This window comes from Sturnira hondurensis, unplaced genomic scaffold (assembly GCF_014824575.4).
Source record: "Sturnira hondurensis isolate 20B ecotype Veracruz unplaced genomic scaffold, ASM1482457v3 Scaffold0007378, whole genome shotgun sequence".
Taxonomy (NCBI): domain Eukaryota; kingdom Metazoa; phylum Chordata; class Mammalia; order Chiroptera; family Phyllostomidae; genus Sturnira; species Sturnira hondurensis.
The window spans coordinates 94,063-119,024 of NW_028080009.1; the positions used below are offsets into that span (position 1 = coordinate 94,063).

At 37.4% G+C, this 24,962-nt stretch overlaps 2 protein-coding genes across 2 annotated transcripts; one reads left to right on the forward strand and one right to left on the reverse strand.

The window, feature by feature from the left end:
• The first annotated feature begins 2,273 nt into the window (after positions 1–2,273).
• Positions 2,274–3,278, forward strand: LOC118990837 (putative olfactory receptor 52P1). The gene has a single exon (XM_037051627.1). It carries the CDS (start codon positions 2,274–2,276, stop codon positions 3,249–3,251), a length of 978 nt encoding a protein of 325 aa, XP_036907522.1. The 3' UTR covers positions 3,252–3,278.
• A 9,560-nt stretch (positions 3,279–12,838) lies between these two features.
• LOC118990838 (putative olfactory receptor 52P1) lies at positions 12,839–13,802 on the reverse strand. Its single transcript, XM_037051628.1, has one exon. The coding sequence runs from the start codon at positions 13,772–13,774 to the stop codon at positions 12,839–12,841; it is 936 nt and encodes a 311-aa protein (XP_036907523.1). The 5' UTR covers positions 13,775–13,802.
• Positions 13,803–24,962: the final 11,160 nt, after the last annotated feature.

The window sequence follows — 24,962 nt, forward strand, 5'->3', positions numbered from 1 at the left end:
TTCCACTAATTTGTGACTTTGTTCCTCTAATTTGTGACTATAATCTACCAGTTCTGTGAGCATCCTGATAAATAGTGTCCTGAATTGTGCTTCTGAGAGGCTGGCAATTTTTTGGTCGCTGAGAGTTATTGGCTCTTGGACTTTGAGTTCTTCTTGTGCCATCTTTTGGGTTGTTCGTGCCTGTTCCATAGCAGGATCAGAGCCCTAAAATGTTCACTAGAACAGGGCAACTAAGTCGCTGGGTTGTGACGTTGTATGTGGGGGTGGGGTCAAAGAGGGACTATGGCGTCCAGTCCGCCGCCTGCCGCCACGGCCCTCACCGGTGCCGCAGTTGCTGCCGTCACCGGGCCCACGCGTTTCGTCCCACTGCACGCGAGTGTGCCACCGCCATCAGCCCTCGCCCCCTGGGGCCTGCGTGGTCTGTCTCACTGTGTGCGAATATGCGCCCGTGGTCTGCCCCGCACCCCAACTGGTTCTCGTCTGCCTGCGCGCCTGGGTCGGGGGCCCTGTCCTGCCCGACCCTGCTCGCTGCTGGCTCCGCCCCTCTTACCGTCCCGTTGAATGGTTAGATGTAGTCGGACTTCTGTATAATTCAATTTTCTGTCCTTTGGTTGTGTCTTTGTTTCTCCAAACCTTTGTTGTATTCAAACGTGGTTGTGGGAGAAGGCACAGTGTTTCCACCTATGCCTCCATCTTGGCGGAAGTCTCTCTGTCTTACATATTTTGAATACACTTAGCAAATACTTTTTTGACAAACCTTAATAATTTGGTTCTTCTGGACTAACCAGAAAAAATCATATGGCAACATCCAGCCCCAGAAGTTCAGGAGATGCTGGACTTCGAGAGGCTGGGGATGGCAGTGGGGCATGAATTGAAGAAAATGGGCTGGAAAATGTCAGGGACAAAGCCTTTGATTGGCCCGAGAAAACGATTAGAGCCTAAAAATCAGGAAGAGGCTAGGAACAGTAGGACCTTGAGGTTGCTAAAAACAGCAGGGGTTGTGTCTCTGCTCCCTTCATGAGAATGATTACTCCAGTCGTGGAGTGAATTCACTTCTGCTTCTCACTCCTATACATGCTTGGGAACAGAAGCCTCTGGAATACCCAAACTTCCAGGCCCTAGACAAGTTTCATACCCAGCTGTAACTCTACCCTCTTTCTTCTTAGGTTCCTTCAGGACTGGCGAAGACTGGAACATTCCTGGAATCTCTAAAGCCAACCAGCCTTACCTCCTGGGGGTTCAGGGCAACCTCCAGGGTTAATATCACACATAATTGTGTTGGTGCCATGTGCCTGTGTGTTTAGGGAAGGAGGGAATATCCAAGAGCTAATCCTGGGCCCCCTAGTGGCCATTACTTAGTTTACTTAAAGGACCACAGCATAGATCCCAGGTGCCCCCAAAAGGGGAGAATAGAGATGCAAGGCCATGTCTTTGCTCTCCAAGAACAACATGAATATTTGCTAAGATATACGTACATACATGAGGACACAAATACACACACACGTTTAAAGGGGTGTGGGACCAGCTTCCCTCTCTCACCTTACCTCACATTCAGGTAAGTGGTTCTAGGTGAGGTTGGGCTTTGTATTATTCACATTCTAGTAGCCTATTTTTGAGGTTCAGGTGTTCAAAACCCCATCATCTACTTCATTTTAGTCATCATTGTACAGTTAACATTAAAAAGGTCTTCACAAGTCCCTTATCTGATCTGAGTGTGTATTCTTTAATTTGTGGATGAACAATTCTATTATAAGCTTTCTTCTACATTATTTTTATTGTATTTTTTCATTACCTTTGTCTCCCTTATTACTCCCTCCCCCAGCAATCACCACACTGTTGTCAATGCTTTTAAGGTATCTTATTTTGTTAAAACTCTCGTTGACCTTTTAGATCTTTTGCCTGCAAAGAGGCATATGTAAAATTTTGCCAATTTCTCTTTTTATTTTTATCCATTTTTGTTTTATATACTTCAAGTTATATTCTTTAAGAGGATATATATTTACTTATTAATATATTCTTATAGGTGTCATGTTTATTTTGTTCATGAAATAATCAGTTTTCTCATAATGAAACATTATCAAAAGGCATTTTCTCAGATATTATATTGTAATATCTCATTTTACTACTCGAATAGTTATCATAATTTCAGAATCATTTTTATGGAAGTTAATATTCCAACTTTTTTTCCACTTTAACTATGTCAATTTGTGTTTAAACTGATGCTACACAGTTTTTTTCATTGATTCCCTCAGGTACTTTGTCAGGGTGCAACCATGACTACTTGCAATGCCTCCCAGGGTCATCCTTCTTTCTTCATCCTGCAAGGCATTCCTGGGATGGAGGACAAACACAAATGGATATCAATCCCCTTCTCTTCCATGTACTTCTTTACCGTCCTTGGAAACTGCACCATCCTCTTCACCATCTCCACGGAGAGGTCCCTGCACAAGCCCATGTTCCTGCTCCTCTGCATGTTGGCCCTGACAGACCTGGGCATGTCCACAACCACTATTCCCAAGGTGCTCTGCATCTTCTGGTTTGGCCTGAGCAAGATCAGCTATGAGGGCTGCCTGGCCCAGCTGTTTTTCATCCACTCCATCTCTGCCTTGCAGTCTGCCATCTTAATGACCATGGCCTTTGACCGTTATGTGGCCATCTGTGAGCCCCTGCGTTATGCAACCATCCTGTCCAATAGTCGCATCGGTCTCATTGGCCTAGCAAGTTTAGTGAGAGCCATCCTGTTCATTCTGCCCATGCCCATCCTCCTCCAGCAGGTACCCTTTCACACTAATCATGTCATCCCTACCACCTACTGTGAGCACATGGCTGTAGTGAAGATAGTATGTGTGGACACCACAGTCAACAGGATATATGGTCTGGTGGTGGCTTTGTTGGTTGTTGGACTAGACATCTCAGCTATTGCCTCATCTTATGTGCTAATCATCCGGGCAGTAATGCGGCTCTCTTCTAAGGAAGCCCACCACAAAGCTGTCAACACCTGTACCACACACATCTGTGTTATGCTTATCTCTTACACTCCCTCGCTTTTCTCTTTTCTCACTCACCGCTTTGGTCGGGGGATTCCACCTCATGTCCACACCATTCTTGGCAACTTATACTTTCTTGTACCTCCAATGCTCAATCCTATTATTTATGGAGTGAAAACCAAAGAATTTCGGGAAAAAGTGACTAAATATGTATGCTGGAAAAAGGAGCCCATAACCACTGCCCGTGGTCAAAAACCTGCCTGATTGTCATCAGTGGTAGGTATGAAGAAAACAGATTAAGTACATGCAGTTCTTGAGGGAATTTGTTAGTGGTAGAAATTGTCATACTGGCAGGTTAACCTCCTGAATCCTTGAATGAGATGCTAAGATGCAGGAGACCTACTTGCTCTCACTAATTCCAAAGCAAGGCAACTACCCCTCAAGAAAGAAAAATAACAGCATCTCTCTGTGTCTCACATGGTGTTTGGGGAAATTATGTATGAGAATGTATGCACAAACTGAATGCATGTAAATGGGATATAGTGTTTTCTTATGAAGAGAGTATAAGAACAAACAGTAACTTGTCCACCACTTTGAAAGGCAAGTCCAGTTGTGAGTCAATGTGGGTGTATATTTGTATTTGTGTGTTACAGGGGAGATGAAAAGGTAAGATTATTTGTAGGAAGTGAGAAGGAATGTTAAAAGTGCAAAATTGTGTCTAAACCCTTTTATTGTCCCTGCTGCTGGAGCTTTACATTTGTTGCTTCCTTGTGAACTAGAGAATATGGACAAGAAACATTCAATTCCCAAAGAAGTTTCAGAAGAAAAAGAAAACTAGAAGTTTCTAAGCTTATGAGGTTGCTATGCATTTTAACTAATTTTACACTTGTAAAAACTCCTAGTGTCTACTCCTCTGGTTGTCTCAACTAATCCCAGTGCCTGAGAAGAATCACTTACAGAGACAATTCCGAGAATGTTTTGTTAGTGGTTATAGTTATAAAATCAGTTTTATATTGGAAATATTTGGTTACAGACCTCTGCAAGGCACTTTCTCTAGGAGTCCAAAAAACAAGTCATGAGTAGGTACCTGGAACAGCTGGCAAAACTCAGATCCTATGTCCCAGTATTATTAAATTCAGAGGATATCGTTAATCACTTCTTGACACTGGTTAGAGATGTAGTGGCCAATATTTTAAGTTGCATTTTAAGAAACAGAAAGATTGTAGCGTTGTTCATCATATGGTAGAACTAATATATGAAGGTAGAATTTAGTGAAAAAGATACCTACCATTAAGGCCACAAAACCACTATTTAGAGACTTAAAATATTAAAAAATACAGTAAATAAACAAAACTTCTCCAGAATTTGGTACCTGATGTGACAGGCTCAAATACACTAAACAATTCAATAACAGGGACTGAGGAAGCTGGACTATTTTAGAGGTTGAAATAATGGACACAAACTTCAGGAAATGAAAAAACTCAGGAATGTATAGGGAGCAGCTTTTCTATGAATGGAGGACCAGCAATGAAGGAAACCTCGCAAGGAGCAGTAACAGTTGAGGAACACAGTGCTGCCTATTTGAAATGAATACTAAGAGTAGATACTTAAAGCACCAGAAACATATAGAAACAACAAAAATCACTCAGCAAAATGTTTTATGATTAATCATTTAATTGACAAATAAGTGTCAGCTTGTGAAATAGCCCGAGGCAACGTTAGCCTGACCAGCACTAGTTAACCAAATTCACTTTTTGCTGAGAGCTGAGGGTGATTTTTTTCATCTGACTTGAATAGTATCGAGATACAGAAGCACAGTGCACATGCTATAAAATACTACCAGCTTTTTATTATTACTTCATTTTCCTTTTCTCTTTGGTGAGATAGTTTACAAAAGTGGCCTTATTTACACCTCAACAAAATATATATTGTGAGAATTATGCCAGGAAAACTGGAAGCAGCCATTGATTCTGGGGAAAACCGGGGGAACTAAAGGAATCAGAAAAAACACAAGAAGGAAGGCTGACTTTGCCTGTCCTTTTTGGTTTGGACTTTCTTCCTCTTTCAAAAGTCAAAGTGTTATGAATCCATGGTTGGCTATTTCTACTATTGCGTGAGCTTGATTCCTATCCTGTGGGCTTGCTGGCAGTGTGACACATGACATTAAGATTAATTAACCATTTTCTTGTCACATCGATAGAGTAGTCCCTAGCAATGCAAAAGTTAGAAAAATGTTCATATGTTTTATATTTAGGTCAAGTTTAAACACTTGTGCTTGTCTGTTAGGTATTTCCACATTGGATTAACACAGGGTATGCTCCAGTTTTGCTATTTCCATTATCTCTGGAGAATTTGAAATGGTCCCAAGCTCTCAAATAAATTATAAATAATTATACAAACATTTTCTAATAAATGATCAGGAAGGTGACACTTCTGAGTAGAGTGTAGGGTACAGGGGCAGAAGGTTTTTCAACATTGGAAATTCAAAACCTGGGTTCCCCTAAATACAAGACCTAAGACAAAAAGTTGCTTATTGGCAGTTTATTTAGAAATGTGATCACAGGGAGTGGGAGTGCAAACCAGGCAGAGTGCAACTGGGAAAAAGGAAAAACCAACACAAAGATTTTAAATGCAGGGCTGGGAATACAAGAAAGAAAACTGTACTTGAACAAAAGTTAAATAAAAAAATAAAAAAAATAAAAAAAAAGATTTTAAATCCATTTTTACACTGCTAGTGAAGACTGGTGTCCAGCCCTCCCAGGACCACCTGAAGAGCCTTATGACATATTTCACAATTGGCTTTCCCCGGAGGATGAGAGGATTATACTCAATGGATCATGGACTGCACTACAAGTGTTAACTTCCCCGTTCTTCTGGGCTGTGTATGCATGACAGCAGAGCTGCTGGCTGGGGGTGTCCTGTGCCATGCAGTTAATGCGGCCCCATGGCAAGAAGTGCTAGGCACTGGACTTGACCTGACATTGAATGTCTGATTACACCTGCATGGAACTAGTCACTGTAACAGAGGCTGAATAAGGTGTGACCGAGGAGATTTTGAAGTGGTGTGCAAGGATTGTCTAATGTAACAAACTACAGCTTAGAGACATGGTAGAATATTTTAATTTTTAGTTAATTACTGAGTGAACTTGGGAAAAATGCAACCTTAAGATAACATAGGTATTTTTACATGTCTTCTATGGAAAAAAGTATGTAGTGAAAATTAAACAAGAAATAACTTCTCTGCGCAAAAGTAAATTATAGCTTAATTATGCAAACATTATTATACGTTTTTCCTTGTTAATTTATCTAATAACATCTCTTAGCAACTGTTCCATAAGAGCAGATATAGACTTACTTTATTCTTTTTCATGACTCCTTAGTATTTCTCTGTATATTTGTTAAATTTATTTCAGCTGTCACCTATTAATAGACAGATGGTTGTTCCAGGCTTTTGTTGTTCAAAAAGATCATAAGAGTATCTCGTTATATTGACCTTTTCCTGCATGTGCCAAGTATTATTGAAGTATAAATATGTAGATGTGGAATTATTATAAGGAAAGATATATTCTCTTCTCATTTTTTATAGTTCTTTTTGTCTAGTCAACAAAATACACTATATGAAATATAAACATTAAAATATAATGTGGATAATGTAAACATTCTATTCAGCTTGGCTGGCAATAGTTGACATTGTATTAGTTTCATAGGGCTCATGTAATAAATTGTTACAATGTAGTTATTTTAAAACAACAATTTTTTTCTCTCACATAATTCTGTGGGCTAAAAGTCCAAAATCAAGTTTTCAGAGGGCCGTATTCCCTCTAAAAGCTTAGGAGGGGGAGGGGAAACTTTCTTTACCTCTCTCCTGGCTTCTGATGGTTGCTGACAATATTTGGTATTCCTTAGCTGAAGACACATCTCTTCAACTTCTGTCTCTGTCATTACATGGCTTTTCCCCCCTCTGTCTCTTCATATCATCCATCTTGTACACATTTTTTTCTTCTTATAAAGATCCCATGCACTGGATTAGGCCTCAGCCTAATTTAGTACAAAGTTTTCTTAATTATATCTTAAAGAACTTATTTCCAAATAAGTTTACATTCCAAAATTCTGGGCATGTTCTCACACATATTCCTTATATAAACAAATACTACAAGTATTATGACTATAAAATAAAATAATGTTTATAATACTATTTTGCAGTTTATTATTTAACCTCATATTATTGACTGTAACCGATTCATTCTCCCCTCCCTTTTTAAAACTATTTCACAATATGCTCTAACCAATCCTGTATTGGTAGGCATTTAGATTGATTCCAATATTTATTTTTATTTAAAAATGTGGCCTTAGAACAGAGGTCTTAAAACAATGATTCACGGGCTAGATATGACCTATTGCTTGTTCTGGTAAATATAGTTTTGTTGGAACACAGCCACCCATTTGTTCACCACAGTGGTAGTGTTGATTTGTTGTGATAAAGATCATTGTACCCACAACGCCAAAAATGCTCACTATCTGAGACTTTACAGAAAGAGTGTTCTGACCCTTGCCTCAGAGGAAGCCAAGACAAGAGAAAGGTGGGGGCGGGGAGAGAGCGACAGAGAGAGAGGATAAGAGCTGGAAAATTGTTACTTGGAATTTTCATTTTTATTGCCCTCCAAATTCTATTAGTGTCCTATAATAAGCATGTGAATGTGCCTCACAGACTTCCTGTTATAGGGAGCTAATTGACTGAAGAACCCAACTACTACAATTTGAAATCCATCATTACATTTTCATCAAGTAATATCTCCCAGAGAATTCTCCCAACCAATGACTGAGTGTGGCAAGGATACTAAGACCCCTTCCTGGGAAATATAAAACATGTTGGTAGGCTCCTCGGTCAGCTGATCTTGTCTTTGCATGGCAATCTAACATACTTCCACTCAGCCTTTTCTCTCTTTCTCCTTAACTTGGGGGGCTTATACTGTGTTTTTACTGCTCTCTCAATCTACACAGATTGTTTTTTTTCCCACACAGATATTACACATTAAATTCCATCGTGGTATCTGCTTTGCAGAGGACCCACACTAATACAAGTTGACACTGAGAGTGGTACAAGTGGCAAGACAGGAAATTGGGACTAGTTCACTTCCTGCCCGGTAGGCAGAGAATGCTCTTGTGATTACTAGATGGGGCAGGATAATGCCTGGAAAGAGGTAGTGGTTCAATTGCCAAATATTTTACCAGTACTGGGAAATTTTATGTCAAGTGCAATTAGGCAAGCATTTGAAAAATGTGGATGAAGCAGTAACTAAAATATGAAAATTTACTGGTTACTAGGAATTTGTTTTTATGCCCTATAGGATGACAGAGTCCATAATAAGCACTTGATAGCTAAAAGGGAGAACCAGAGAGCCTAAGTGGTGGTAGTATATAAAGAAATCTTCATCACTTATACTGGAAGGGAAGATATAATTGCCTGGCAAGCTGGAGACCCAATTGTGAGAGTCTCAAGGATCCAGGGATGTCCTAACATTCAGCTAAGGCAGGTCTTCCGTGTATAGATCTGGGTCTTGGTAGAAAAACATGAAAACTTGAAAAGTGAGACAAAATCATTAACATCCAGATTAATATTGCTGAAGATGACTCAGAAATTTGCTTCCAACCTTCTGAATAGGCAGGGATTCCCTGCAACGTTCCAGGACTACTTCTGTGCTAAGGCACTCTACAGAAGCCTCTGCCCTAAATGACAACAGTTGCCCCATACCATGACATATCTTCTCTTCTTCCTCTTCTTTTCCTGAATGTATGGCTGATACACTGGGCTAAATCACTGCATAACACAGCTAGGTACATTCTAAAATTCATGTAAGAATAAAAAAAACCATAACCCTAAATAATTAAAATACCTCACTGGCATGTATTAGTAGAAGTTGGTCAAAGTTGGTCAAAGTTGTTAGAATATAAGGTTAGGTAAACAAGAATTAATTCATTTAGGAATGGGACTGAACATATATTAGTTTTTCATTGCTCTGTAATGACCTGCCAGAAATGGAGCAGGCAAACTATAGCTGGAGTTCCTTGAATTAGGCTTTACATCCTAGACATAAATATTCCTTCATAGCTCCTGGCCTTACTCTGTGGGCTATTGCTGGATTCATGGTTACACCCTCTTAGTCATTCACATGTTTCATGAATAGAAGAAAATGTTTGTAGTTGAGCAGTTTGTCACCTTGATTCTTGCCAGTATAATACTGGAAGTTTGCGAACTTTCTTTAATTTGTACTCTAATCAACAGGAGAAGATAGGGATGCTTTTACACAATGTCAGCAGAACAGAATATGTGAAACTAGTTGATTTGCTTAGCTACCTGGTGGTACTCTTTTGTCCCATTATAAATGAACATACAGAGTAATTCCAAACTGAGAAGAATATGACTATATTCCAGGAATTAAGTTAAGGATTATACAACCAGATAAGTCTTAGTGCCTGCCCTAGTGATAGCAAATAGGAGAGAAATTTAGAGTGGAGAGTGGAGAAGGACTCCACTTTAAAGGTGAATATTAGGTGAATATTAGCTACAGCTCTAAGATCAACTGCTCAGGCAATGGCTAGAGTTCTGCCCACTAACCTCTTTCTCCTGAGTCTTCCCTTGGGGAAAAAAGGCCTTTAAGAATCATGTAGAAGCTGTTTCCTAAACCCATTAGAGAAATATATTTGTGCTATACAAAGGTTGAATTGTGGCAGCCAGAAAATAGCTCACAGACTGTACTAGAGGGAGCATACTTATAATTGCCTGAGAACTCCTGCTAATTGCCAAGGTCATTCCAAGCAGAGGCTACTTCCAAGCAGGAATGAGAATGACCATAGAGATACAAGGTGCAGACCCACAAAAGGGAGTTTAAATAAAAGTCTGTTGATTTTAGCTCAAAAACTTCCCAATGATTTTGCTGCAGGAAATTTAGATCACTTCTGCCCAACCTTCTCTCCCTCCTTCACTTAGGGTCAAACTTTGACTGTAGTCTGATGGTATTCCCACCTTACCCTCACTGTCTCCATAGTTTCATTCACACACGTACTTCCACCAATAAAATTCTTATATGTTTAATCTTTTCTTAACATCTCTTTCTCTGGGGACTCAGACTGACATAGCTCTCCTGGACAAAACAAATAAGTTAGATTTCAATAGAGACTAGACAATGCATTCAATCAAAACCAACTCCTGGGGGCACAAGTTTCCCAGAAGAGTGGAGATTAGATGGGAATGGATTGGGGCATTAAAAACATAATAACTAGAAAAGGAAGACATTTTCAGTTTCCCAAACAGTGGTAACTGTTTGTATCACAACCTAGAGACATCTTTAATTCATTATTGGTGTTAAGATGATATAGGCACACAATAGTTGCCTGGGTTTTTTTGTTAAGTCATTTCTACTAAATGTTCTACTTAGTTTTGCTGTACAACTTCTTTATTTTTGGTTGTATTTAAAGAGGCAACACGGGCGTAATAGAGTGGAAAAATATTTTATAATTAGAAATATTATAATTTGAATCCAGGCTTAACCACTTGCTACCTGTGTGACTATGGAAAAGTTGCAAAGAAATTGAGCTTTTGTAACTTTATCTGAAAAAATGGATATTAATACATAACTTGAGTTAAAATTGAAATGATTCCATGGGATCCTATATATGAAAATACCTAGAATAACTAGCACAAATCCACCTCAACAGATGGTCTTTCTGCTGGAACTAATAGAATGTGAAGAATATAATATAGGAGTCTTCCATTCACTCCTCTCCTGAAACTGAGCTACCCAACATTAGCTATAGCCTTGAACTTTTCTTATGTTTTTTTATTATCCAGTGTCATCATCTGCTTATCCAAGGTGTAATGGTGTGTGTTCTCCGTCACTGAGATTATATTTTGATGACAGTAGAATATTCATTACTTTTATTTTATTAGTTTCTCTCTAAACTCTGACATGCTGATATCATATGATGATAGTCAAAAGTCAGTGTTCATCATAAATTATCTCTGCATGCTCTCACCTTCAAAGGGAAATCTGGCTTAAAAGTACCAAAAGGCACAGAGAAGCCACCACAGATGAATTATCTTGACTCTACACTTTTTCCTTCCCCCCGGCCAATATTCCCCAAACACACCGTTTATAAAACCACTTTCATAGTTAATAATAAATTAGGATGTTTCTATACTAAGAGAGATTAAGAGCAGAAAAATCTCAAGAAAGTGGATTCTTTCTTCTCTGATATAGATAATACGATTTATTTATTTTTTTGTTCTGTAGGAATCTTCCTACTCTGAAGGCTAGGCAGGACGAGATGGAACAGAAAGGAAAAATGTATTTAGTACAGAGGGTTCTCTGTTCTCTTTAGGTCATATGAATTAAAAAAATGCTCTTAAGGTTTATAGATTGTTTAGCCCACCTGAGTAGAAAATAGGCTAGAGCTGGTTAGAAGTCCTGACTAGTGATAGAGTACACACACTACTCTTATCTTCAGAGTGATTATACTTTTAAGATTCTCAAGCACAGTGATAGAGATTTAAGGAGTATTTATAAATTTAGAATTCTTTTTCTTGACTTTAAAGTCAATAATATCACAACTGTTTAAATTGCACTAAAAGTGAGACTATAACCTTTTTAATAGTTATTATACTTAATGATTTTGTTTTGTTTACCTTTCATTAGGAATGGGGTCTGTTTTGTCTGACTATTCAATCTTGTACTTGTCTTATTACATTGTGCAACTGATTCTATGATAACTATGTATTTAAATGATTGGATAGGAATTTCATTTACTACAGTGACTTAAAAGCATTTCAATATGGCAGTGCTTTACATATGACTCGAGTCATCTTAGAATATTAATTCAGGAACAAATATCTTTCTTATAACATAAGCCTTTTTAAGTTATTACAATTTTAAAAATTGTTTTTCAAGTACAGTGTTCTGCCTTTTCCCCCCACCAGTCCCCACCACCTTAGCCCTCCCCACCTCCCTCCCCCATTTTCACCCTCCTTGTTATTGTCTATATGTCCTTTATACTTGTTCCCGTAAACCCTTCACCCTTTTCCCCTTTTATCCCCTCCCCTCTCCCTTCTGATCACTGTCATAACATATGCTTTTTTAAGATGAAAATTCTGATCATTAGAGTCTCTTAAATTAGTTATCTGGACAGGTATTTTTCTTTGCAATGAAACTTTCTGTTATATGTATCTAAACAGTCCCTGAGTCTATTTATGCCTTTAATTTCCTTTGCTTTTGTCATAAGCATCCACATCATCACAATCATCTGATTGGTATTGTGAACATGCTGCATTGCCATTACATTAAAAATTATTGGTGAAAAGACCAGTTTCTTAAAAAGTTATTACATGCTAAGGTGGTATCCAAAGAAATGAGTATGTCAGATTCCTTTCAGCAATAAGACGCTACTTAGACACGGAGACTTAGAGAAATAGAATAGAGAGAACTGGAGCAAGTATAAACTTTCCGTCAAGCCAAGGAAAGATAATCTTGGTTCATGTGTAGAGAAATTTTGTGTGTAGTTAATAAACATGCACACAGAAGTGAAAGTTATTAGGAGGCCCATATCATGAGTGCTGTTAAAGGTCATAGAAAGAGCTTTCTTAGCCTCTTCCTTTTTTAGTTCATAGATCAATCAGAAGAAACAAATATACTGGGTCTTCATGAGGGCCAACACACACACACACACACACACACACACACACACCCCTCCATGGTCTATTTTTTCATAATTCATTTGGAGATACAGCTGGATCTTGAATGGTTGGGCAAAGGCTCAAAGGTTTTATTACTCTCAAGTTTGTTGTGTGGATCCATGGTCTAGGCAGGTTTTTTGCACAGGCATTTAGCCACCTTGCCTTGTATTGTCTCCATTTTTATACCATAGATGATGGGGTTGAGCATTGAAGGTAGAAGAAGGTAGAGATTGGCAAGGAGAATGTGGGATTCAGGTGGGATATTGAGACCAAGGCGGTGGGTGAAGGAGGAAAACAGTGCAGGCACATAAGTGACAATGATGACAAAGAGGTGGGCTGAACAGGTGTTGAGAGCTTTGAAGATGGCATTTCGAGAGTTGAGGCGTACCACAGCCTGTAGGATGAGACCATATGAGAAGCCAATAAGCAGCAAATCAAGTCCTACCACCAGCAGAATCACAAAGAGCCCATAGATACGATTAGGTCTGGTGTGGTCACAGGCCATTTTTACCACAGCCATGTGGTCACAGTAAGTGTGGGGAATTACCACGTGGCAGAACGTCAACCTCTGAAGCAGAAGAGGCATAGGCAGGACAAGAACCACACCCTTGGCTAGAGCTACCAGTCCCAGGCGTCCAACTAAGGAATGGCTCAGAATTGTGTTGTAGTGCAATGGTTTACAAACAGCCACGAAGCGGTCAAAAGCCATTGCAACGAGTAGAGCTGATCGTACCACAGATGCTCCATGGATGAAAAACATCTGGATGAAACAAGCATTGAAAGCTATGTCCTGATCATTGAACCAGAAGAGGCAGAGGAGCTTGGGCAACAGAGCCAGAGTAGATACGAGGTCAGCCACCATCAGCAGGGCCAGGAGCAGGTACATTGGTGTATGAAGTGTGGGTTCTGTGGCCACCAAGATGAGGATAGCACCATTGCCAATGAGGATAGCCAAAAACATGAAGGAGAAAGGAAGAGATAGCCACAAGTGCTGTGACTCTAAGCCTGGGATGCCGATCAAAGTAAAGGTCAGGATGCTGGAATGATTGAAAATGAGCATAGTAGAAGTTGTTGGTGGTTGTTGAAGTTTAGACACCTGCCAATGAGATATAGGTAGTGGGTAGTTTTGTAAGTTTGTTTTTTAATTAGTTGCTAAAATGGGCCTCAGTAAGGGAGAGAACACCTCTTTGGGATCATGGAGTTTTGCAATCGAGATTTAGGTCTTTCTCAAAGCACCTATATTATTTTCATTATCATTTTTTAAATGACACTCAGTTTTCTTCTCTGTGAATGGGATGCTTACACTCTCCCCTCACCGTTCAGCAACTCTACATTTAAATTTTTTCTAGAATTTTGAGTAATATTAGTGTAAAATAATTTTTATTATTGAATCAAGGATGGAAGAATCAGAATCTTCTCACTGGGAAGCTTTCTAGATAAAGAGGATATAAGCCTCCTTATCCCTGTTGCAAGAGTGCTGAGAAGTTGAAAAAAACCTTTTTTGAGTTTCTTTTGTTTTTATAGGTTGTCCCTTTTTCAGGGATCTACTCTGGTCATAATCCCATTTCTATCCATTCTGGACAAAGCATAAAAGAATTATTGTCCAAATAATGACACCATTAATTAAGTGGGTGCCTCTCACTACCTCTCAAGCTAAATGCTTATGCATTTGATCAGTACTTGGAGGTTTTTAACATGCCACGTTCACCTTTTTCTACAACAACTGGACCTCGTGTGTAGATTGAATTTTGTTTAGTCATAAAATATTTAGTCACTCAAATTAGTCTACTAAGCTACCTAAGAGTACTGGTTTATTCTTCAGGTCTTATCATGAATTAAGCAGATTTCTCTCTCTTTCCAGCAATATATTCACTAACACCGTCTTTCCTATTACCATCTTATTTCCTCACCAGGACAGAAAGCATGTTCCATCATTACAATCCCTTTCTTGTGTTTATACTCCACTTCTTTGATCCTCTTTCCTTTAATTGTACTTATATAGTAAGAAACCAATCCCGTCAAACCTAAATCTGTCTATTTTAAATCCATACAAGAGCAGCTAAACATTACTTCCAGGAAACATACAACATCATCATTGATTCTAGTTTTACCAGAGTCATTAGATGAGTTCTCATCATAGCCAGGCAAACATAACACATAACATTTCTATTCATACATTATTCTTCTAGACACGCTCTTATCTTTCTTCATCTCTTAACAAGCTCATTTCCCTCCTCAAAATCAGAAGGCGATTCTTCTTTCTTTTTCATTAAAAAAAGCAAATGAGAAAAACAGAACCAGAGACATGGAAATAAAGAACAAGCTGGCAGTGATCTGAGGGCCATGGGGAGGAGGATAATGGGGGTTAGTGGAGGGGGTGAAGAAGAGGAAGGGACAAGCCAAAGAATGAGAACAGAGGACTCATGGGCACAGACAATATCGAGGGATTGACTGTGGGAGTGGGAGGGGACAGGGCAGGGAAAAGTAATGGGGAAAAACGCAGGATAACTATAACTGAACAACAATATAAAATATGCATATAAAATAATTAAAAGGACTTTTGAATGAAAAAAAGAGGCATAGACAATAAGTATCCTCTTCCCTCCCAACATAAAGTATAACTTCAGTGCATTGGAAAAGGGAAGAATTTATGGAGAAAACTTATCTTTATGAAGAAATATAGAGTCCTGTTTTCACAAAATGTAATGAGAAAATAGTAATTCTGGGAAAGCATGTTTAGAGTAAATGGAAATTGGCAACTGAAAATAGTGCTGTTAATGGATAAAACACACATTTTACTTAAGTCCAGATGACAGAAGGAAAAATCTTTTTATTGTATTTCTCCTTTATTAATGGATTAGGCAACCCAAAAAATTCTATTGAAATTACCCTAAAATTAATAAAAACATCATCGAAACCTTCATTGTTAGTCACTTTTTCTTTCATAAAACAAATTTCTGATAAATGTGCAGAGGATCAGCAACTTCTTTTTTGAAATACATACAACAGTGTATGTGGAGAGAAAGACAATTACTGACAAGGCAAACATAAAATAACATTTTATATTATTCCAAATTAAAAATTAAGAATTAATTTTAAAGAGGAAGGGGAGGACTGGATGAAAGAAAGTAAGGGATTAGCCAAAGAACATAGCCAAAGAACATAACTCATGTATATAACTCAGTGTGGGGATGGCCAGAGGGAAGGGGAAACGAGGACATCCGTAATAGTGTCAAGAATGAAAATACAGGAAAGAAAATAAAAAATATGTTCAGGAAAGAAACCAGAAGAAACCAAAAGATATGTTTTAGAATTAATTACTCCATCACTAAAATACCACTGACTACATTGGTACCCGTATACTGTGCATTCCTATTAAAAAGGATAACCTGCCTTATTTTTATTTCAAGTTTACTTATCTGCTTCTGAACTAAATCACATTTCCTTTTCCTTGCACAAAACTTTTTCTGCACTTATACCCATCTCTCCTGCATAAATGTTTTTTTCTTCTTACAGTGGGGCTTCCCACTGTTCTCATTTACACCTCTGATTCTACTCAAGACACCTTTAGTTTTCACCTGGACTGCTGGAGTAACCTCCTCACTGGTCTTTCTGTTTCTCTTTTGCCTACACATGGCTTATTGCCCTCGAATGGCCCTGTTATCTTCAAAAGTATAAATATAATGATGTTACAATTCCTATAATTTCTTACTATTTAAGGAATAAAGTCAATAGTCTGCCATGATGCACAAAGCACTCTGATGCACTCTGATCATGAATACTGATGCTATTTATACAAGGGATGATTTGACTTCAGATCACATCTTTGACTTCAACTTTATCACTCTCTTGCTCACTCCATGCTTGGCCTTTTTGCTCTTCTTTAAGCATGGTAAGTTGCCTCAAGTTTTTTATCCTTGCTGCATCATCTCTCCACACAACTTCCCATGACTCACTCCCTACTTTTATTTGGACCTGTGAAAGTATTTTTTGAACTTCTATTTTTATCACCATAAACCACATATAATCTGAAATTGTCATTCCCCCGCCACCAATTTATATCTTTATACTTCATTGAGTCAAAAAGTGGTTCACAGTCCTGGCTGCATGTGGGAAATACCTGAGTTTAAAACCTGATACTTTGAAAACTTATGTATATTTAAGGAATTGTGAGAAAATCACTGTGACCTTGCTGTCAAGTGCACAGAATGCTAGAGACAAGGTCAGAAGTGAACCCATGACTGACAGCTTTTTTGCCTAAATGCTTTTCACATTCTTTTCTTGAAAAACTTAAGAATTATCTACATTTAACTCAATCTTATCTTAACTTCTCTGCTTTTGTCCACATCATGGCTCTGCCCATATCTATCTGTGTTCTATTACATAGCATAGAAGCTAAGTTTCCTTTCTTTACTCAATTTCTCTCATTTAGGGTTATTAAGTATTCACTATGAGCCAGGGTTTGTAAAAAAATTTCACTTTTTTTATATATGACTGTATTTCTCTATTATTTAAAATAATGATTTGTGAAATCTTTTACTTTCTCACCCCCTACACCCTCTGTAAACTTGCTTAACTTTCAGAAACAAGTCAATACTTGAAGGTATCTGGGGCAGAAGTTGCTGGGTGGCTAGCATATAAGTTCCAGTAAAATAGAATTTGTGGGGGCTATAGATAGAATTCACTTAGGAAAGACAATCTTATAGAACGAAGGGAAGGACAGGTAGTTTTAATGATTTATATCAGAACTTACCTGGAAATGTTCTGCTATATTCTTTCAACCAGCCTCCCTTCTTCTGATAACCAGAGCCTTGTTGTTGGGAAATCATAGTTTGAATCTGCCTATCTCGTGTTTCATGGTGCAGCATTTATTTTTACTGTTATTATCATTGTTGAACTGATGTTAGCCTTTGGGAAGGGGTTCCCTGACCACCCTAGCTCTCCTCCTGAGTTCTTTCTTGGGACACAACATAGAAGGTTTCTTGTGACATTGGACCAAGGCTATCCCACTATATAAGGGAAGATTTTAACTCTGTGATTTTGTCATCCAAGAACTCTGGGTATAGCCATGATTCTCCAGANTAAAATAGAATTTGTGGGGGCTATAGATAGAATTCACTTAGGAAAGACAATCTTATAGAACGAAGGGAAGGACAGGTAGTTTTAATGATTTATATCAGAACTTACCTGGAAAGGTTCTGCTATATTCTTTCAACCAGCCTCCCTTCTTCTGATAACCAGAGCCTTGTTGTTGGGAAATTATAGTTTGAATCTGCCTATCTCGTGTTTCATGGTGCAGCATTTATTTTTACTGTTATTATCATTGTTGAACTGATGTTAGCCTTTGGGAAGGGGTTCCCTGCCCACCCTAGCTCTCCTCCTGAGTTCTTTCTTGGGACACAACATAGAAGGTTTCTTGTGACATTGGACCAAGGCTATCCCACTATATAAGGGAAAATTTTAACTCTGTGATTTTGTCATCCAAGAACTCTGGGTATAGCCATGATTCTCCAGAGGTTAGGGAAAGAGGGAAGTAGAAGAAAGAGTTCATTAGGGGATCCCATTGGGCATTTTATTTAAAGAGCAACAAGACCTGAAAGGGAGTTCTCTGAGGAGGTGGGATAATTTTGATCACTTTCAGTTTTCATGTAATGTTACTTCACCTTATTTGATGATACCTGTATAGATATAACTTTCACCTTGTAGTGGTGAATTTTGAATAAGGTCATTCTTCAATAGATCGTTGTCTATAGTCTTTACACAAAACAATTAATGCTGCTTGTAAGAAAACTCAGGTACCTCTATGCCATTATAAAAAGAGAACAAATGACTGATTCAACAAATGGTAAATTCCTATCAAATAAGAATAGAATTCTCTAAATGGGCACTAATTTTGGAAGACACAAAGATAATAATTTTTCAATTGTATACCTCCATAATAAATTTCTTTATATAACCTCTGCTAGAAAGATTAAAGTGGTTATTCTCAAACTTTGAAAACATTCTAAAATACAGATTGCTCTTCTCCATCCCCAGTATTTCTGACCCAGTAGGTTTGGGGAGGGATCCAATACTTTGCTATCTAACAAGTCCTCAGGTGATGATCCTGCTTTTCTGAGAACCCCACCTTGAGAAGTACTGGATTAATAAATAGCCAGTTGCATTCTGGGCATTGCAAGTGGGGACTCTTTATATATTTTAACTGATAACACATTCATGTTTAGTTGCAGCTGATCAGAGATGTTGATGCAAGTTCTCAAGATTCCATACTTAAAGGGTGTCTTTAAAAGGAAGTCTTTTCATCTTTGTGTAGTTTTTTTTCTTCCTACTTCCGTCAAAATGTAAGCAGCTGTTTGGTGATGCCTTTACCTTATACAGCTAGAGACTGCCTAAAAATTCTAAATTTTGCATTAAACTCTTTCTCTTTGATAGAAATACTAATTACTATTGTTCTCCTTCATTTTGAGACGGTGAGGGCATGGTTGTAATTTCTTGTGGAAATCTGGTCTGTATAGGAAAAAACTCTGCTCTTTTGTGTTAATGTATACTTTAGGGCAGTGGGTCTATCCCTTCCAAGCCCAAACTACTCTTAAATAATTCTTAACTATGAAAGTAGAAGCCTAATCTACTTTATAGACATAAAAATTTAATACAATAGTTGTATAGAGAAACAAAAATAACTTGCAATCCATGTAATAATTGATAATACATACGTGATACATACATAAGTTACAAATATATGTATAATATACACAAGTATGTATGGTACATATATGTAATAATGACTGATAGTATGTCTTTCAACATGCCATATTCAGACTTGAGAAGGAACAGAAAGCTAGTGAATTTAGGAGTTAGTCTCTATAAACAGCACAGCTGCAGATGCAGAGGGATAGAGATGAGTGCCGGAGGGGCTCAGATACAACAGGCTGCATTGCCGTTAGTGACTTAACATTTCTTGATAAAGTTCCAAATAAATTAAGGTGGAACTAGTCCTTAAGTCCTTATTAGGGAGATTCAGTAAATGTCAAACACAGGCATGATAGTGAGGGCTATTATTTAGCAAGTGTGGTTCCCTTGTCCCTCTGAGTAGAATGTGTTTTCCCACTCTGCTGACATACTCCTTGACCATGATTTGTTTTGAACATGGGAGGCTGCAGATGTGACACAAGAAAGGCCCTGAATGTGTTTGTGCTATTGGGCTGGGCTCTGTGTGCCAGGGATCTATTCTGATAAGAGCGTGTCCTGGGTGGCCTCAGCCACCTTAACCTGGACTCTAGGGTAAAAACACTGAGGTGAATTCAGTTCAATTTCTGGAACCAGGCTCAGACAATCTGCTTCATGTAATAGCTATCCATTCACCTAAGTCCAGCCTAGAATTAGTCAAACTAAAGTAGAACTGAAACCAAATATGTATTATTATAAACTGGGTTAGTATCCTATTGTTACTGTAATAACTTATCACAAGTTATAGACTTAAAGCAACACTAATTTGTAATCTTTCAATTCTGAAGGTCAGAAGTCTAAAATAGGTCTCTGAAAAATCAAGATGTCAGCAGGGCCCCTTTTCTTCTGGAGAATCAGGGGGAAGGTCTGTTTTGTTGATTTTTTAGATTAAGAGGGCACTCTCATTAACTGGCTTTTTGCCCTCTTCCCCAATCTCCAAAGCCATCAAGAGCTTTGGTCCTTCTCACCTTGCCAGCCCTCTGGTTCTCTCTCTTGCTCTCTCTTCTGCTTCTCACTTATGAAGACTATCTATCTATCTGTCTATCTATCTATCTATCTATTATTGTTCAAGACCTTTTTGATTACATTGAGCCCACCTAGATAATCCAGGATAATCTCCCTGTCTCAAAGTCAGAAACTGACAAAGCTTAATTCCATCTTCAACTGTAATTCTCTTTGACATGTAACCTAACAGACTCCAGAGGTAGGACTTGGATGTTTTTGAGGGGAGTAGAAGACGTTCTGCCTGTCTCACAAATCACTGACTTTTGCATTGTTTTGTTATGCAATTTATCACGACAAAAAGCATCTAAAATTAATGTACTTTGTGTTTAGTTTAGTTCAGCCTAGATGATCAAGACATTTTCCACACACATAAATATCTCTTAATGAATGTGAGGCAATTTCTCACTGTATAGAATTCTATCATCTCTGCCTTCTGCCATATAAATGCCAGAAGAGTACATACTCTTTCTCACCTGAGAGTTAATGACACAAATTTAATACATGTTCTTCTTAGACATTTTGTTTCTTTAATAATTATAGATTAGGCTACTAAAATGTATTATCTTGCTTTGTATATTTAAATATAGAAGGTTTACTCTGTAACCTTTTTCATTCAACATCTTGCATACCTTAGCTCTTTATCTGTAACATCCTACTCCACCTTCAAATGTATGACAATTAAAAAAATTAGATGAATGTCCTTTTTCCTATTACAAATAAAGAGTAGAGGTTTGCTGTATTATAAATTCTAATTGGTCTGCCAAGATACACCCTTTGTGATAATAAATAATGAAAATAAATAAATCTATAAATAAATAAATGAAACATGTGTGTCAAGCTATTGTTCTCCTCAGTCTTCATGGCAGTTGGGGTCAGGGATGTGATAGGGGTGGAAGTCAGGTGGGAGTGGAGGTAGGGGTCAGTAGAGCATTATTATGGAGACCAAGCTGCCTCTAGTTAAGAGGAGACTCATTTCTTTTAGCAAAATGCCTAGATTTTTCTTTTCTTTGAAGTTTCATGATATCACAATGTTGAAATATCCTACAACATAATATACACAAAGAAACAAAGTTGCTTACTCAAATTATACATACTTTCACTTTAAGTATATATTGTAAAATTTCTGTCAAAATATTTCTGTCATTTTATACATCCACACACAATACAGGAGATTTTCCATTTCCCTATATTCTTAGGCATATAAAATGACACCTCATTATTATGCATTTTTCTGCTAAATTCATTAACTAAACAAATAAATTTTTTTAAATTTATTTATTTTATTTAATTATTGTTCAAGTACAGTTTTCTGTCTTATATTTCCAGCCCTGTCTCCCCAGTGCTCCCCACTTCCCTCCCATTTCTGCCCCCCACCTTAGTTATTGTCCATGTGTTCTTTATACTTGTTCATGTGAGTCCATCCCCTTTTCCCCTATGATTCTCACCTCTCTCCCTTCTGGACCCTGTCAGCCTGTTCTGTGTTTGAGTGTCATTGGTCATATTTTGCTTGCTTGTTTGTTTTAAACAAGTTAAATTTATTTCCACATATTTTTACCTATTTTTTTTTATTGATTGTGACTTTTATGAAAATTTAATTTGGGCCTATTTTATTTTATTCTTAATGATACGTTGTCACTTATACATGTTTCGATAATTTTCTCTTAATCTATTTCTTTTGAATGCTCTTATTCCATGCTATACTAACATAAATTATGAAAGAGAAAAATGTATCAATTATTTCATTTATGATTTGTACATTTTTGTATTGTTTTTCTTATTTGCCCAGTGTCATCAAGATACAGGCCTATAATATTTTGAGGCTTTATTTTTATTTTTTATTTTTAATTCATTTAAAATACTTATTGTCCTGATTTCCATTTCTGATTTCTTTGATGGTGTACAAAAATGCCTTCCATTTCTGAATATTGATTCTGTATCTTGCTGCTTTGTCAAATTCACTTATTAGGTCAAGTAGTTTTTAGGTGGAGTCCACAGGGTTTTCTATGTACACTATCATGTCATCTGCAAACAATGACAGTTTTACTTCCACCTTTCCAATTTGGATGCCTTTTATTTCTTCTTGTCTGATCACAGTGGCTAGGACTTCCAATGTTGAAGTTGTTCTTTGTTGAATAGAAGTGGTGAAAGTGGACATCCTTGTCTAGTTCCTGATCTTAGTGAGAAAGCTTTTAGTTTTTGCCCATTGAGTATGATGTTGGCTGTAGGTTTTTCATATATGTCCTTTATTACGTTGAGGTATACTCCCTCTACTCCCACTTTGTTGAGTGTTTTCATCATAAATGGGCCCTGTAGCTTATCAAATGCTTTTTCTGTGTCTGTTGATATGATCACATGATTTTTGTCTTTCCTTTTGTTTATGTGATGTATTACATTTACTGAACCCATTTGCTAGAGCAACAAGAAAAATAAAGTACCTAGAAATAAACCTAACCAAGGAGGTAAAATGCTTGTACTCAGAAAATGACACAACATTGAAGAAAGAAATTAAAGAAGACACAAACAAATGGAAGCATATACCATGTTCATGGATTGGAGGAATTAACATCATCAAAATTTCCATACTACCTAAAGCAATTTATAGATTCAATGCAATACTTATTAAAATACTATTGAAATATTGCACAGATATAGAACAAGCATTTCAAAAATTTATATGGAACCATAAACAATCCCAAATAGGTACAGCAATTTTGAGAAAGAAGAACAAAGTAGGAGGGATCAAAATACCTGACATCAAACTATATTATAAGGCCATGGTAATCAAAACAGTCTGGTACTGGAATAAGAACAGAAACATAGACTAATGGAAAAGAAGAGAGAGCCCAGAAATAAACCCAAGTTTCTATGGTTGATTAATATTTGATAAAGGGGGCAGAAGCATAAAATGGAATAAAAATAGCCTCTTCAAGAAATGATATAGGGAGATCTGGAGAGCTACATGCCAAAAAATGAAACTTGACCATGAACTTACACCATACACAAAAATAAATTCAAGATACATAGAAGACTTAAATATAAGTCATAATACCATGAAAGTCCTGTAGGACAACATAGGCAGGCAAATCTCAGATATTCTACACAGCAATATTTTCATTGATATAACCCCTAGAGCAAGAGACATAAAAGAAAGAATAAACAAATGCAATATCATCAAAGTAAAAAAACTTCTGCATGGCTAAAGAAAACATCAGCAAAACAAAAAGGAATCATACATACAGGAAAATATATTTGCCAACAATTTCTCAGACAAGGGTTTGATCTGAAAAATATATAAGGAACTCACATGACTCCACTGTAGGAAGACAAAAAAAACAATTAAAAAATGGGCAAAAGACCCGAACAGACACTTCTCCAAGGAGGACATACAGATGGCCCAGAGACACATGGAAGGAAACGCAGCTTCACTAGCCATCAGAAAGGTGCAAATTAAAACCACAATGAGATACCACTTCACACCAGTCAGAATGACCACCATAAACAAAGCAACAAACAACAAGTGTTGGAGAGGTTGTGGAGAAAAGGGAACCCTACTGCACTGTTGGTAGGAATACAGACTGGTGCAGCCACTGTAGAAACCAGTGTGAAATTTCCTCAGAAAACAAAAAATTGAGTTATCTTTTGACCCAGAAATTCCACTGCTGGGATTATACCCTAAGAATCCTGAAACACTAATTCAAAAGAACCTATGCACCCCAATGTTCATAGCAGCCCAATTTATGAGAGTCAAGTACTGGAAGCAACCTAGGTGCCCATCAGTAAATGAGTGGATCAAAAAACAGTGGTACATTTACACAATGGAATACTATGCTGCAGAAAGAAAGAAGGAGCTCCTACTCTTTGTGACAACATGGATGAAACTGGAGACCATTATGCTAAGTGAAATAAGCCATGTGGTGAAAGAGAAATACCATATTATCTCACCTATAATTGGAACATAATCAACAAAACAAACAAGCAAGCAAAATACAACCAGACACATTGAAGTAAAGAGCAAACTGACAGTAACCAAAGCGAAATGGGGAGTGGGCTAATAAAGGATAATAAGGGAAAGGCCATCAAGGAACATGTATAAAGGACACATGGACAAAGCCAAAGTGGGGAAGGCTGGAGGGTGGGGTGGTAGAAAGTAATGGTGGGAAAATGGGGACAACTCTATTTGAACAATAAAAAAATGATAAAAAATAATTTTTTTCTATAGGTCATAAAATGATTATACTCATTATGTTTTAAAATATAGTAATAAAAATTTTAAAGGAAAAAATAAAATAAAATTTTATAATAATAATATATATTAATAGGTAACTTCAGCTACTGATTAGTACATTCTTTACTTTCTGATCATTAACATCACATATGTCAAATAAAAGTGGATTTCTTTCTGGACTTTTCATTATTTTATTCCAGTTGTTATTCTATCACAATTTTGGCCTAAACTTCTGAATTTTTAAAATAATTCTTAAAGTTTAGTAGGCCAGTTCTTCCCATCTTGCTCTTAC